Source organism: Pristis pectinata, chromosome 12, assembly GCF_009764475.1.
Source record: "Pristis pectinata isolate sPriPec2 chromosome 12, sPriPec2.1.pri, whole genome shotgun sequence".
Classification (NCBI taxonomy): domain Eukaryota; kingdom Metazoa; phylum Chordata; class Chondrichthyes; order Rhinopristiformes; family Pristidae; genus Pristis; species Pristis pectinata.
This window is the reverse complement of record NC_067416.1, coordinates 28,288,035-28,305,311: the sequence shown is the minus strand read 5'-3', so window position 1 is coordinate 28,305,311 and position 17,277 is coordinate 28,288,035. Positions and strand designations below refer to the sequence as shown.

Sequence of the window (17,277 nt, the reverse complement as noted above, 5' to 3'; positions counted from 1 at the left end):
TTCCAGGTTGGTAATTTTTCATCACACTATTCAGATGAAAGCTCATTGATCAAAAACATTAATTCTGTCTCTTCTGCAGATGTTGCTGAGTATTTCCACTTTTGATTTCCAGCCTCTGCTGTACTTTGCTTTTGGAATCTGTTAATGATGGGCTCCAGGATGGCAGCCCCCTCCAGAAAACCTCTTATTTCCAATATTGCCATCCTTTATCCTTATCCTTCCAGTGTGTTCTTTTCAATTTCCTAAAATCTCCTGTTCAACTGGTCAGTGGATTATTGTCCCAATCTCTAAGTTTAAAGCCACAAGTTCAAGCCAAGTTGTTCAGTGGATATTGGAACGCGTGACTCATGTGATTTCAGCAATAATTGCTCCTCTAATGTCGTCACTCTTTAAAGGATAGTTTCACGTGACTAACTGCTGCAACCGGCTCTGGGGAGAGAATATTTCAGAGTGGGCTGTTGGAAAGAAAATAACTCTAAAGATCCCTGCTTAGATCCATGGAGACACAAGAGACTACAGATGCTGGAACCTGTGTTCTTGTGCTTAGCTCCATAACTGGTTCATAATTAAAGTATTTTGTTGATCAAAGTTCTGATCAGATATGGCCTGTTTGGTTGTGTGTTTTAACAGTACTCTTTTGAACATATGGAAAATTTCATTGCCTAGGTATGGTTCCATTTAATGACTTTTTTTACTTAAATGAACGGTTTGGTAGTGTACCTGCAGATTTGATGTAATTTTCAGTGTGGTCTCAGTATAGGCTGATTGTGCTCTCATGCAAAACAGGTAAGCAAAAAATTGACATATTTAACTGGGGCTACAAAGGTACAATTAGGACTCCAGTGTAAGTTTGGTCTTTCCGATGCCTGTGCTGAAGCACTATGTGCTCCACCCTGTGGAACTATCTATATCTTTGGCAGCCAGATCATTAGGTACCACCAAAAGTCATTCCAAAAAAAGAGAATCAATAATTTATCTAAATAAAGTTGCAAGAGTTTCAATACACTTTCAGTTCCCTGAGAAATCTTACAATGTTCTCCCACACCTCTTTTCGGAATACTTATTACTTCTTAGTTACAAATTTCTGCTTGTGCTCTAAACCACTGGACGAATCACCTTGCCCTATTTGCTGAGAAGCCTGTTCAGACTGCCAGATGGCAATTATGCATATTAAAATGAGGCCAAACAATTTCAAATTGATCAGGCTACTTGGAATTGTCACTGAAAATGCATGTGTTATGCCTGGTCATTGACTTAATTTGTACTAATAGAAAATCATTCTTCTGTCATCAGAATTCTGTTCTGCTTGATCATGATTCTATAGAACAATACGGCACAATACAGGCCCTTCGGCCCACCATTTTTTTTTACTAAGAAAATGTCTTTATTAACCACATTTAGATGCTTAAACACAACTAATTACTACAGTGCGTTCCAAAATTCAAATCTTCACCGGCTCAGCCATTACATTTGCACTCCCCCACCTTGCTGCCAATTAATTAATGAAAGACTTACCGTATGTTATAGTATCCATCGATCCAATTATCCATTTCACTTTTAATATGGCATGAGAGTTGATGCGGTCCTCGGTTCAGCAGCCCACTTGAGCACCATGAATCAGTTGTAAAAATGTTATCTTGAACAGCCAAGGTGTTCCTCGGATATTTGGGGGAACCACCGTAATCGTTCTCCAACAATTCTTCAATTGTTGCCTCAATCAAACTTTGCCATTCAATCACATTAAGTTTCCCAAGCATACAACACTCATTCTGCCAGCTATCCTTGTTATGTTCTGAGTTGAAGAAAACCCAAGTATACTCCTTGCTATTCATATTTAGTCTGCTGCTCTGTTGGATCCTGGGCAAAAATTCATTTTATCTTAGTCTGATGTTCATTTCTCCATTTACTTCTGACCTCCACATATCCTTCAGCTTTCTACAAGGACTGTGGCATTTTGAACTAATTTTTCTGTTATCTTTGTTCTTCTTCACTGGGAAATTTTCAATTTACAATGAGCATCTTCTACCTTTTTTTCATATTCTGTTCTAAATTCTGCCTTCTCAGATAAAGGATGCTATGGCACATTTTGAATAAGAGTAGAGATTTCTTCAATTTCCAATAGAGTAACTATCCCTCAGCAAATAGTACTAGAACTTGATTATTTTGTCATTACTCCAGTGCTGCTGATGTGAATTATGTTGCGCAAACTGATTTGATTTGTCTCTAAGTTTCCTTCCTTCTTAATTTCCTTCCTTCCTTCCCAATTGTTCTGTAATTTATTCCTTTTTCCTACCCTATTTTCTATTTTGTTTAGAACTAATAATACATCAGCAAGGTTACAAATTAATTTTTGATAATAGATTCTGTTTGAAGCTGTCAATTGTAACTTATTCATTTTTAACAAATTCTTTGTTTCCTTAAATTTTAATTTCAGGTATCCTTGACATCTGCAGGGGTACTCATTAGGGAGTTAACTGCTGCTACTCCTCCAAAGACCACTCGTGCAGATACAGAAACCAAATCAAATAAATCAAAGGGCAAGAAAGAGGTACTGTGCAAATATTTTGAAGAACTGTGTGAATTTGTATTTATTTGAAAATGGGCAACAGATTGTTTGATTTCATGCTTCATGTATTCCACACCCAGAATCCCAGTACACAAATACCGATGTCCTGATGCAGGGTCTTGACTCGAAATACCAACTGCACCTTTGCCTCCACAGATGCTGCCTGACCCATTGAGTTCTTCCAGCAGTTTGTTTATTGCTCCAGATTACAGCATCTGCAGTCTCTTGTGCACCCAATATAGAACATGTGATTCCACACCCAGAAACCCAGGACATATATACCCAAAGACAGAAGGTTCTGACTGACTTCTCTGGTGTGGCCAAAGTAACGTAAACATTTCTATGGCCCCAGAATAAGTCCCAAGGGGCATTCTTTTCTCGATATCAATATCTGACTTCCTGTTTCATTGGATTATAGAAAGTAACTTCGCTACTAAGAAGTATTGATATTTGTTAACAGATTGTCTGAAAAAGCAACATGACACAAAGAATCCAATGTGCCAAATTAATATATTCCCAGAATGACTGACTGAATACGTTTTACTGTTACCTTAGTGCTGGATTACTTTCCAAGTTAATGGTGCGAATAGTAGTTACAAAAAAAGGCATGGATATGTAATCAAAAATCACCAGCTTCAATTCTATAAAAGAACATTTTGATGCAGCTGGTTCTATCTTTATTGCTTTTTATCTTTTCTCCATATTTTTGCTTCATTATAATTATCATGATAAATCTGTATATTTGCATCATGAAAACCACTTGGACTGGCTAGGTTGCATTGCCTTTTGAAGTGGACATTCCACATGGTATTTAGTGCACTATACAATAATTAATGGCTAATTGTTAGTCCTATGACAACTTAGTTATTTCAATGACAACTCGCATTTGTTCAGCACTATCGACGTGTTAAGTGGTCCTGAGATGCCTTATGGTACCACAATAGAAAACATTTTACCAAAGATATTGTTCTGGAATTTCCTGTGAATAGCAAGCCTCCCAGTTTTAATGCTCCACAAAGCCAACTTTAATCTGATTGGTGAAGTCATCACTGGAAAGTCACACCCATTGAAATGTTTACACAGGTTGCAAAGCCAACTACCCAGTCTTAATGGCAGCAAAATGGAAAAAGAGAGTGAATGCTAACATTCAAAATCTATTAAAATTCATCATGTTATTAAACATTTAAAAAGCTCTTACAAATTATTAAAAAAGAAACACTTCAGAGCACTGGAAATTCATTAAAAAACTGTACTTTATCTGAACTTTGCATCTGTCTCTCAAAGCCACTCCTGTCAATAAAAATGAATGGTATTGCTGAACCTGTACCAAGCCTATGCTGGCACAGGGCCAGCAGGCAGATTAGGAAGTTGTCATTCTGCCATTGTTTTCATGAGGAGTCCAATGTAGTTGGAATAATAAGGGTGAGGATCTCTTGGAAAATTTGTGCAAGTTTGATTGGGAGAAATGGCTTTCCTGACATGCGGAGAAACGCTAGTAGTTCCACACATAACTGCTGTAATTTCTTAGTAAAGTCTGGGTCAGGGCATTTAAAGAGCAACTTAAAGGAGGTGAACGAGGTAGACATGTAGAGATAGTTTAGAGATGGAAGTCCACAGCTTCTCTCTGATTCTGAGAGTGTGGCTTCAAGAAAAGATTGTACAAAATCAGTGAATCATAAAAAGCAAGACAGGAGGTTGTGTTTTTGACAACTGTGGCTCTGTAGGAGCTTGCTGACCATATAATGCATGATTATGAAGGAACTTGAACACAAGGGTTAGAATTTTAAAGTAATGCTTGACAAGGATGATGGATAAGTGGCACTAAATGTGAGTCAGAATTTGGACATGAATGAGCAGGTTTATGGTGAATGGAAGTTGGGAAACTGACCAGGAGAACTTCAAAGTAATTAAATTTGGATAGAGGTTTTAACAGCAGATAGCTGCAGAGAAGGGTGGTAACATATGAAGATGGAAGTAGCTAGTCTTGGTAATTCTCAAGATTCAACTGTACTGACATGCTGACAGAATTATATCCTGGGTTTAATAATAGATTTATTAAATAAGATTCAACTGCATTAATGCAAGAACAACAATGTAACTACATTGAAAACAGAAAATGCTGGAAATACTCAGCAGGTCAGACCACATTAGTGAGAAGAGAAATCGAGCTAATGTTACAGGTTGAAGGCCCTTCATGTGCATTATCGTTTCAGCTGTTTTGATTTCTGGAGTACATTTCTTTTCTAATAGTCAGCATCTGATGGTCGAGAGAAATTTAAATCAAATCTACCACCTGAATCTGTACCAGCTAATCCAGAGGAATGGGCGCTTTATATATGTCCCAATGAAGTTCGACAAGCCTTCAAGAGAGGCTCAAGTAGTTCCCTGATCAACAGGAAAAATATCTTGAAACCTGTAAGTATAAGAAACATTTCACAAAGATCACAACAATTCAGTGATTCGTTATGCTAAATACAAGAATCGGAATTTTCCAATCTCTACTGCTAAATGTTTTGGCAAGTTAATAGGATCTTTATTTCAGCCAAAAGAATGCTTTGGATTTTTTTTCACTTGCTTTTACTGTCAGAAAATATTCACAGTACTTGACAAAGTAAATTGCTGGTAGTAATGGAAAAAGTTAATCAACAGACACAGAGGCAATAAGGAGTGATCGAAAGGATAGCAAGAGCATTAATTCACTGTTGACCACTGCTTCATTCATTTATCAATGACACTGATCTGCACATTGCTTTCTTAATTTATAAATTCATTGGTGCCTGTGGCTTCATTAAATTTTTAATTTGATAGCTGTATGCAATACTGCATTAAATAATGTAATGTTTATCTGCTACCAATTTATTTTCCAAATGATGAAATCAAGTGACTCAATGTTCTTCTTTGACGTCAATAGGCCAGATTTAAAATGCTTGGTATAAAGAATTGCTTTGATGATGGGCATAGTTGGGAGAACTACACACTTGTAGTTCAGTCTGTCCATTTTTCCTCTATATAGTCCCCAGGCAATTAATTATTTTCAAATCACCGAGTCTTAGTTAGAGAGATATGCAGCATGGAAACAGGCCCTTAGCTCCACTGAGTCTGCAACAGCCATTAAGCACTCAATTACACTAATCCTACACTGATCTTATTTTATCCTTGCCTTACTCCCATCTCCCCAGATTCTACCACTCACCTACACATTAGGGGCAACTTAAAGTAGCCAATTAATCTACCAAGTTTCACGCCTCTGGGATGTGAGAGGAAACCAGAGCATCCTGAGGAAAGCCAGGTGGTCACAGGGAGAATGTGCAAACTCCACACAGACAGCACCAGAGGTCAGGATTGAACCTGAGTTGCTGGAGGTGTGAGGCAACAGCTCTACAGGCTGCATCACTGTGCCACCACAGTGAAGAAAATCTGCTCTTCTAATTAATGTAGTTTGCATTGTTTGCTATAATTTGAAATATCTAATAACAATTATGTAGTGTCAGAGAAAGAAAAGTTTTGTGTCAATGTAATTAACTAATTTATTCTTTTATTCATGCAACTGTTCACAGTACTATTAGAGATCAATTAACATATTAAGAAACACAATGGCCCTGAGGTTGACCCTCATTTGTAGACTCTTTTCAATCAATGAATTTTAAAATAATGTAATCGTACTTTCTTGATGCTCAGCATCATTTTTGCATTTTCTTCAGTAAAATCATGAGCTTGGCCTTAAAGATGTTTGAAATAGCACTAGAGAAGTTTACACCCAGAAACATTCAGTAAAATGAGATATGACAGTTTCCAATTGGAACCACACTCAATTGAACATAGGTGCCAACGTTTAGTCCTTCTGCACTTGTGTACAGCATATGCCCTTAGAGGCAAACATCCCACGACAGCCAAACACAATGTCCAGCACAAAGCAAGAACAGCGAGAGATTGTTCCATGATTCATGCAATGTGATGTTGAGGTTAAGAGGATAGAGGCAAGGTGGAATATCCTGTGCATTGGTGGTAGGCTGACAGGGGAGGAGGCAGTGATTGTCATAGTGTAGATCCATGAGGGTTGCCATTAAAGAAGCATGGTAGGAGATGGCTGAGATAGTACTGATTAGGTGTAAGAACTCCCAAAGCATGGAGCGGTTCCAGAAGAAAATTGTGGTCTTATAGATACAGTATGTCAGGTTGAGCTCAAGGCCAACATTATAACTGCTCTTTCTTGATAACAGTTACAGACACCTGCACATACACAAACAGTTGATCATACAAGCTGTTATTTCAACTCCATCCCGGTCAGAAGATGTAACAAGGCTAGCCCATGTGGGTTGCAGTGGGATGGCATCAAGCTGGAACTAATCTTAAGAACTAATGGGGAATTGTTTAGTCTCTGTTGTTTTCACTCCAGAACTCACTCAAATCTCAGTAGTTGAGTTGCAGTATGTAAATGATGCTTATGCTTGTACATGCTTGGTGGCTGAGCTCCAAGTCATGATTGACCCATTCAACTGAAGCATATGAGAGGATGGATTTACTCTCCAAGATCCACAAGACAATGGTCCTCTTCCAACGTGCCACACTACACCACACCACACCACACCACAAGGCATGGTTCATGGCAAGATCCTGGTAAATATGACCAGTCAGGAGCTACCTCTTAAAGAAGGCAGCTATCAGTGATGAAATCACCAGAGCCTTTAATGTGCCACCACACCCTTTGGTCAATTGAAGAAAAGAGTTTTAGATGGTCAATACGTCAGATCTGGCATGAAGCTCAAGGCTGACTGGGCAGCAGTGAGCCCTACTCTCCAAATGTTTTTGAGACTCGATTACCCACTGCAGACACCTCAAAGCACTGGAAAAGCACCACCAACTCTATCTCCACAAAATCCTCCAAATTCATTGGAAGATTGAGAGAAGTGGTATCAGTGTTTTCTCATAGGCCAACATCCTCAGCATTGACAACCTGATTACACTCAGCTGGCTGTATTGGACAGGCCAGGTTGTTCATGTGCCCCGCACCTGACTCCCGAAGTAGACAATCTATTCCAAGCTCTGTCATATAAGCCAGCTTTCAGCCCACAGAAATGGAATGGAAGTACTTTGTTCTTCATTCCAAGAGACCACAGAAAAGAGAAAAGAATGCTATTTATCCCCATTCACTTCAACTACTTACGTAAGTTGTTCTGGAATTTTGACATAATCCCTCCTTCTACAAACTTACAATTTTCTGTATAGAGTTATTTATACATGTCTGCTCTCCTGTCCTAAATGCTTCATTTTAATCAAGAGTATGTCTTGTATATAGCAAGTTAGCATTAAGTATTTTCATTTGGGTATGGCAGAGTAAGATAAAAGGTTTTCTCTATCAGATCAAATCTTAAAATCAAACCATCTTGTTGCACCAGTGTGACATTTCCTTCTGTTAAACATTTGCAGTTTGACCTTTCAAAGTGAGCCTACCAGCTTACTGTTGACATGTTGTGGATAGTTTTAACCTGTGAGATAGATATAATTTCTACTTCCTATGAGATGAGGGCAGAAAGAGAGAAATGTGCAAGTACTGACAAAAATAGTTAAACAGCTGGATTATTTTAATGTCATCTTTTTAACAATATGGATCTTGACAGCAAACAGAGCCTCTCTGAGCAGGTAAATAGAGAAAATAAAATGAAGATGTATCCCCAGACTTAATTTCTACTCCCTGTGTAGACTACCACACAGAGATTAGATCACAGAGTAGTGTTTTTATCTTAACATTTGTGAAATTGATTGAGCCCTTCCAGTTTCAATCAATATTAGTATTTCCCTGCGTTGGCACACATTTAATGATGTTGCCTTTAAGGGTCAGCAATTCTTCCTGAGAGCTGCACAACCAAATAGCAGAAGTAAGTTTCAATGATACTGCTTCCATCGCGATGTATACACATTATTTGAGGTGAAAACCAGCTCTTCTAATTGTCACTAGAAGTAACACTCAGGCCAATTACTAGTAAATGTTAAGCTTGTCCCATGTCTAAAAATATTTAACTCAAATATCATATTCATAGCATTTTCTACTTTATATTATTGTTTTATACATCAAAAAGCAATGTAATTATTTATACATGCCATAATATTTTAATAGAAATCTGGCTGAATTTCTGAATCATTATTTTAATCTACACACACTGTCATTATTTCAGATTTTATATTTCATTACACAGATATGACCTTCCTGTTTGCTCCCTGAAACCTGATTGCTGTTTACATTTGATATAAACAAAAAATGAGCTTAGATTTCCATAAGACAAAAAAAACTTCAAAATGCTGCTTGAGAACATCTTTAATTAGAGCAACGATTGTCAGGTCTAGGTAAATCTCACAATCCAGTGCAGCAAGTGTTAGTGTCCAGTGCTGAATTGTTGAATGGGAAAAAACCCAACAGCAATGTTTATTGTACTTAAATTTAATAATATAGTTTCCACAATACTAACCGATTTATTTTTCATTTTGAAAGACCTACACTTTATTCTACATGGATTTACTAGTGAAAGAGTTGCAAAGCTTATCGTATACACACCTGACACTGCCCATTCTTCAGCTTGAAGAATTAATAGCCAGTGAAGTACTGGATAACAGGAGTCTCTCCGACTTATACCATCTCAGGTGATGTTTTATTTATCTTCTAAGCATTGTCTTAGTAATCAATGCTATGTTATCTCTTGATAAAGATTCTTACTGTTTTTGATGAAACCAGATTGCCTAATTCACTTGAAATGGTAGGATCAATCAAAAGACATTGCCACAGCTTGCTCCCCTCATCCATGATACCATAATCTACAGATGTGACTGCTCTCGTGTTCTCTAGTGTGTACATTTTACCCAGTCCAACATTGCTTCCCATATTTTATAGCTCACCAGTACATACTTGTCTATCATTTCCCTCTTTACTGATCTCTGTTGGTTCTCAATCTCACTGTACCTTAAATTTAAATTTCTATTGTTTAAAGCCCTTGAATGCCTCATTCTATTCAATTTGTAAAACTTCTGCACGTTTTTTCATTGTGAGTTTTAGCCTAAATTACCAATCATGCATTTGTTTTCTACAGGATTGCCCAGATATGTTTAAAGCTGAATTTGACCCAGGCTGCTCAGTACCATGAAAGTATACCAGGATCAGTATTCATCTATGATACAGAGCGGGCTAAGTATATTATTTTTTAATATTACTCAATACACTCTAGTTTGTGTTTACATAAAGAAATAAACTTTTTCAAAATGTGAATGCATGTGGTACATAGATGGAAATTACATAATTGTATCCTTCATGATTGGTAAAACATATCCAATCTTCATTTGATAAAGGATCTCATTTACTGACCAATTGAAGTTATTGACATAATTTGATCTAGGTGGAATGGATATATAAAAGGAATAAATCTCGCAATACACAAAAAGTGTTGGAGGAACTCAGCAGGTCAGGCAGCATCTGAAATAAACAGTCAATGTTTTGGGTTGAGACCCTTCATCAGGACTGGAAAAAGAAGAGGGCAGAAGCCAAAATAAGAAGGTCGGGGGAGGGGGAGGAGCACACACAGGCAGGTGACGGGTGAGTTCAGGGGATAGATGAGTCCAGGTGAGAAGGGGAAGGTTGGTGGGTGGGGGAGGGGGAAGATGTATGAAGCTGAGAGGTGATAGGTAGAAGAGGCAAAGGGCTGAAGAAGAAGGAATCTAGTAGAAGAGGGCAGTGGACCATGGAATAAAGGGAAGGAGGTGGGAATAGATGGGCAGGTCATCAGGGCAGGGGAAGGGGGAAGAGAAGGCAGGAGGGGGGCCACAGGAATGAGGGAAGACAAAGGGGGAGGGGAGGAGGGAGAAAAAAGGGGGTCTTCCAAAATCTTACCATTTATTAAAACTGAGATCTTTGGCATCAGGTGCTTCTTTATAGATATTTCACCAAATAAACAAGGCATCTGACTGTACCGAAGATTAGCTGATATGGGTGAGGTCATCAGTGGCTGGAAGTATTGAGTTAAAGTATGTTTTGATCTTGTACTGTAGTGGCCAAAGAATGAATTTGGTGCTAGGTTACTTTGTAACGCATAACACAAATCAGTCACAGGCTTCTTTGTGAATGTCAAATTGTGCAAGCCCCTTTAGAGCACTATGAAGTAATACAGCTTGGCAGAAAAAAATAAGGAGAGACAATATAGGAGAAATGGCACATTTCTAGAAGTTATCTAAGAATAGAGGGATCTGGGTGTACTTTATGTGAGCATAAAGTTTTGAATGGGGTAGGACAAGCTGGGAGAGCAGTTAGTAAGGTATTTAGTATCCTGTGCTTCATAAATAGAGGAGCAGACTAAAAAGATGGGAGTTAATATTGAACTTCTATAAAACATTGATCACAGCTGGAATATTGCGTCAACTTTGGTCACAGCATTTTAGGACAGATGCTTTGATCTAAGAGATTTATTAGAATGGTTCATGGGATGAGGGATTTCATTTGCAAGCTTAAATTGGAGCAATTGGGGTTGTTCTTGGAATACAGGATGAGATAAGATTTGAACAAGATATGTAAGAATATGACAGATCTATATCGGTGTAAACAGGGAGATGCTATACTCTTTAAGTGCATGATTCAATGACCAGAGGAGAGAGAGAGATTCAGGGTGATGGGCAAAAAATATAGGGAGGGTATGAGAAAAGTCTCTTTTACATAGAGAATAGCGTTGATCTGGTACTTGCTTTCTATAAGAGTGGTGGAAACAGTATCAATCAGGACTTTCAAAAGGGAATCTGATGAGCGATTGGAGAAAATAATTTACAAGGCTACTGCAAAAGAGCAGGGAATGGGACTGCCTAGATTGCTGTACACATAGGTGACATGGAATTGATGGGGCAAATGACCACATCATGTGAAGTAGCAATTCTTTGATTCTATGATTTTATAAACATCCTCCAGAAACTCTGAATTTACAGATAATTTGAAAAGAAAGGCAATGATTATTACTACATTTAGTCTTGACATTCAGTAAATGCAAAGGTAAATCCAATGGTATCTATTTTGACATTTTACATTTTATCATTACACAATTGTATTAATGCAGAATATATAATTATGATGGTGCAGTGAGGAGACAAATAAAAGAGTGAAAATGGATTATGAGAGTAAGCTGGCAAGAAATATGCAAATAAACAGTAAGTACTTCTGTCAAGTATATCAAAAGGAAAAATGTAGCAAACTGAAACATTGGACCCTTATAGAATAAAACTGGAGAATTAATAATGGGGAATAAGGAAATGTCAGAGACTTTAAAGAAATTTTTTACATCAGTTTTTCACGGAAGAAGACATGAAAAACATTCTAATAAAAGAAAATGTGGGGTTAATAGGGAGCAAGGAACTTAAACAATCCTTCGAACTAAAGATTAACAAATATCCTGGAAGTGTCTGCAAAGATAATGAGTGCATTGGTTACAGCCTTTTATAATTCCTTAAATTCTGGAAAGATTCCAGTGGCATGGAAAACGGCAACTCTAACGCATAGAAAGTAGAAAGCCATAGAGCAGTAAGCCTGACATCTGTCATGAGGAAAATGCTGGAACCCATTACTCAGGAAGTAGTAGCAGGTGTTTGAAATATAATGAAGCAGAGTCAAGTTAGTTTTATGAAAGGATGATTTTGCTTGACAAATTTCTTGGATTTGTTGCCCATTAAATTCAGCACACGATAAAACATACCAGACAATGAATTTGCCTAACAGCGATACTTTATTAATTGCAATTAGTTCAAACAACTCAAAGGTTCACTACGTAGTTTCAAACAAGGTTCATTAACTCTTTAGTCTTACAATTCTTTTAGTGACACAACTCTTTAGTTTAAGATAAAATAAGATAAGATTTCTTTATTAGTCACATGTACATCGAAACACACGGCGAAATGCATCTTTTGCATAGAGTGTTCTGGGGGGCAGCCCACAATTGTTGCCACGCTTCTGGTGCCAACATAGCATGCCCACAACTTCCTAACCTGTACGTCTTTGGAATGTGGGAGGAAACCGGAGCACCTGGAGGAAACCCACGCAATCATGGGTAGAACATACAAACTCCTTACAGACAGCGGGCGGAATTGAACCCGAGTCTCTTGCGCTGTAATAGCGTTACGTTAACCGCTGCACTACCATGCTTGCCCTACACTTTCAGAACTTCCAAAACCCAATACTTGTATTCAGATATCATCCACTTTTGATGAATCTGGCCAAGGTTTGATCTTGGTGAGTTCTCCTCTGAGTGTTCTTTTTCAGGTTGTTTCCCAGAGTTACTGCTGCTGATCATCTCACAAGGCACCTTTTTATTTGCAAACCTTCCTAGTTCTTTACTGCCACTTACAAAGCACTATTTCCAATCCTTATCCATATGAGTATGTATTTCTTTAACTTCAAATTCCTGCTGGTGCCATCCTACAATTACTTCAACCATTTGGTTCCTTAATTATCAGAATGTTTGTTTGTGCTTTTTGTAATCTTATCCATTAGTACCTTCCCACAAGATGTCAGTTTCCAGAAACATCACCATTTGCTTGTTCTGTCTTCTGGATATCTCACAGTGGAATATTTACAATGGGATAGTTCATAGGGCTACAAAGCTGCCTTCGCTGTGTTCCCATTTGAGATTGACCAAGTGTCAATACATGACTTTCCATCACTGTGTGTCTTTGTTCTGTGGTTCTCAACATGTCTTCCTAGCCAGCAGAGTATCCTCCCAAAGCCTGATTGGATACTTGCCATCAATCTGGCTGCTACAGGGTTCTTTGAGCATGTAATGGGCAGGATGAATAAAATAAAGCCAGTAGATGTAGTGTGTTTGGATTTCTAAGAGTCATTTGATAAGGTACTACATAAAGGATTCCTGCACAAGAACTCTCAGTTGTGGGGATAATTTAGCAGCATGGCTAGAAGATGGACTATCTAAGAGAAAACTTAGAATCAGGAAAAATAGGTCATTTATGCTGATTCACAGGGATCCGTTTAAGTGGTGAGAGACTGTCAAATAGTGAATGGATGTCCTTGAATATGAACCACCAAAAGTTAGCACACAGGAAAGCAACTACTTAGGAAGGCAAGTGCAACACTACCCTTTATTGCAAAAAGTATGAAGTTTTACTACAGCTATACACAGCATTGGTAACACCACACATTGAGTACTGCATACACTTTTGTTCATATTCAAGGAGGGCTATACCTCCATGAAAGGCATTTCAGAGAAAATTCACTGGCATGATTCCTAGGATGAAGAGATTATTTTAGAGAGAAAAATGGCACCAGTTGAATCTATGTCATTGGAGTTTCAAAGAATGAGAGGTGATCTTACTGAAGATTGCATAAGTGTGCTTGACAAGGTAAATGCTCAGAGCTTGTTTTCCTTTGTGGGGGAATCTAGAACTAGGGGGCAAAGTTTCAGAACAATGGTATCACCCATTTAAGATAAAGATTAAGAAGAACTTCCTCTTACAGAGCATTATGAATCTTTGGAATTCTCTGCCCTACAGAGCAGTGGAATTTGAATCAATGGATATATTGAAGGCCCACATAAGTAGATTTTTTGATCTATAGGGAGTCAAAGATAACAAAGAATAGGCAGATCAGAGCAGCTGCGACCAAGCTTATATTAGCCATGTTCTTATTCAATGGTATAGCAAACCAGGGATCCACATGGCCAACTGGTTTCTTATATTTTTGTGTTCTTTGCACTTGATGCTATAAATTTTATTTTATTACCTTCCTCGTATCACAAATGATGAAGATATGCCATATTCTTTAATCAGGGAATAAACCTAATATAAACCTAATAACAAACCTAAACCAATACCATTGATTTCCAGTAGAATTGACAGTGATTCAGAGGATTTCTGGTTTATAATAATGAAGATGATTATGCCAAGTATGGGATAAAATAGAAACTCTGATTTAGCGACTAAATTGGTTACATTCTTTGTTTCTATTAATGGATATTCTGAACTATTTTCTTGGTGCTTTGGAGAATGAATTCCATAATTCTGTTTGTTATCTTGTGAAATCTGTTAATGGAGGTATGTATACAATATATATTGTTCTGTCTATATGTTCAGAATTTATTATTTTCTACTTTTGAACTGAAATTGCCCTGCATCAATATTTACAAACTGGAACTACATATCTGTCTGGATATGAAAATTTGTGGGTCATGATCCCAGCAATTATTCTGATTTAATGGGCGAGATTGTCGTGGACCAGTATTGCTGCCCAGACTAGCTGCCATGATTGTTGCCTGCCTACACCAATCCTGGATTATGGAGGGCCAAACAGACCTCCCACACCCAATAGGCATCTGGTGAGGTGGTGTGGGCTCCTAGTGGTGAGTTAGCCTCAAACAGCGTATCCTGAGGCCTTGTCCTTGGAATACCCTGACAGCCTGATAGTCTAAGGCATAAAAATAGATCCAAATAATTAAAATGTGCAAATATATTATAGAAATTCATTAATAAATGCATTTAATTAAAAGCACTTTCAAGCTCGCAAATATTAAAATAAAGAAAAATATCATTAATGTGCATTTAACTTGCTCCACAGAGTCAGTTACCTCATTCATACAAATGAGGTCACTGTTCATATGCAGTCATTCCTGCAATAAAGCTGAGGGCTGAATGCAAAGTATACCCAAACCTTTTCCTCACTGAGTCATTGCATGGTTGTTGGGCTCAATGTTAAGTCCTGCAATGGAGTGGACAGTAAGGTGATGTCATCAGAGTTTGGATGGTCGTTGACTGAGTCTTACTGTATGAAATCTAAACCTTATCGCTCACAATCTCTTATCTAGGATGCTAAGATATGAGCTGGTGCATGGAGATGTTGGTTGCAAAGGTGTGGCGGCCTCCTCCTGTTCAGCACCAGAGCCTGTCTGCTTAATGAAGTAGGGGGAGGGGGAGACCTACAAGCAATTCTGCAATGAATTATGTAAAAGTTGAGAAGATATGTGCAAAAGAGTTGTGTTTACTAGTCATGCTAATGGACAAAGACAGAAAATGGATTGGAACAAGGGGAGGAGGGAGCTGAAAGAGAAGATTAGCTAAATGCATACCATCACCCACAATGAATTTTGACCCTCCATGGATTACTGATTTAATGGTGCCAGAGTTAATGATTGGCTATACCCATTTCTTTATCTAATTCAGATAATGGGTCCAAAAGGGCCCTTCCTTTTTCTGTTTGTTGAACCCAGTGACTGTTCATTGACACCACATCCTGCAAAAAGTATTTCAACTAATTACTCTAAATGCATTTTCAAGAGATGGCTGGCATGGAGTTTGTGTGTGTATGGATGTGGCATAAGAGATGTCTGCCATGGATAAAGAGCACTATATGTGTGTGTGCACACATGTGTGGGTGCATGCAAGCTAGTGTAGTCTCAGGTGTGTGTATTTCCATAGTGGTGAGTGTGTGGTTATTACGGTCCTGGTAGTCAGATGGTAAATGAATTTTACAGCACTGACCTTGATCAGATGACTGGTGACATGTTTTTCCCCCCACTGGGACCAAGTCTAGGATTCATTGGGAATTGCTCCCTTCTGGTCTCGACCTCATCCACTGGAATATTAAGCTCATCGTCCTTCCCTGCAGACATAAAAATCCACTGCAGCTAACATAGCTCCAAAATGAATTCTGTGGTTGTGGAAAATATTGACCAAAACCTTTTTTAAGAGCCAGAATTCTAGCATCAATTAACATTAGATCAGGTTGACAGAGGGGTGATATTCATGAATTAATAAGTGATTAATTCAAAGTAAAGAAACACAATCAAGGCATTATTCATTTTAAACATGCACATACTCTTGCCAAGGGGACTGTGGTAGAAAACCACACTTCATTGGCACTATGACAATTAGGTATGGGTTTCTCATTCAGGACCAGTTCAGTGGAAAAGAGAATTTCTTGGCCAGTATTTTAATAAAGTATAAATGAAGGCTGTTTTTAGATTTCTGCAGTGAGTTCCTCAACTAACAACAAGTACAAATAAATAACCACAATTACCTAGATTTATTTGAAATCTGGAGTAGTAAAAATGCTTCATTTGAGTGTTCTATTTTTTAAGATGCCGGCAAGAGATGATTCGACTGAAAGATCTGCAGTTAGGGACTTCAGAAGACAGCATGCTAACTTCAAATCGAAACTTACCACCACCACAAACGGTCTCTAACAGCGAATTGGTGAGGCATGGCTCTGATACTGTATTATGCCGTATTTATCATTTTGGTGATCTCCTGTCTTTTTATGATGATTGTAACTATGGTTGTAGATGCACCTCAAGAAAAGAATAAGAGACTACTGAAGGAGAAAACTGACTGACATGACTGGTTCATTTGACCAAATGTTCCAAATCAATAAATAATTTAGAGCTACTCCAAAGCACAGGCTTATCTCTCCTGGTAGCTTAAATTATGATCCCAATTTAAATAGGTTATTGGTAAATAAATGCTTGGCTCGGAACAAGCCCTCTAACAAACAGAGCTAGAGAAAACAAAATCTGGTGGGATGGCAGATCTGAAGGCCTATTACCAGTAAAAGCATGAACTAATATATTCACTTAGGTCCCTATTATTTGGCTGCAAATTAATAAGACCTTTGGGGAAAATTTTTATATGCATTCGTTTTATGTGGCCCTTCAAGCCTGATATAAGCCTAAGTTGGGAACTGTCGTATTCTT

General features: G+C 38.0%; 1 protein-coding gene across 1 annotated transcript in view; it reads left to right on the top strand.

The window, feature by feature from the left end:
- Positions 1-17,277, top strand: part of LOC127576921 (cilia- and flagella-associated protein 46) — a 172,335-nt gene that overhangs the window by 96,664 nt on the left and 58,394 nt on the right. Inside the window, exons 31-35 of the mRNA XM_052027745.1 lie at positions 2,435-2,548; positions 4,817-4,981; positions 9,054-9,202; positions 9,646-9,744; positions 16,666-16,780. Of these exons, the coding sequence (XP_051883705.1) occupies positions 2,435-2,548; positions 4,817-4,981; positions 9,054-9,202; positions 9,646-9,744; positions 16,666-16,780 (642 nt within the window). The remainder of the gene's footprint in view (positions 1-2,434; positions 2,549-4,816; positions 4,982-9,053; positions 9,203-9,645; positions 9,745-16,665; positions 16,781-17,277) is intronic.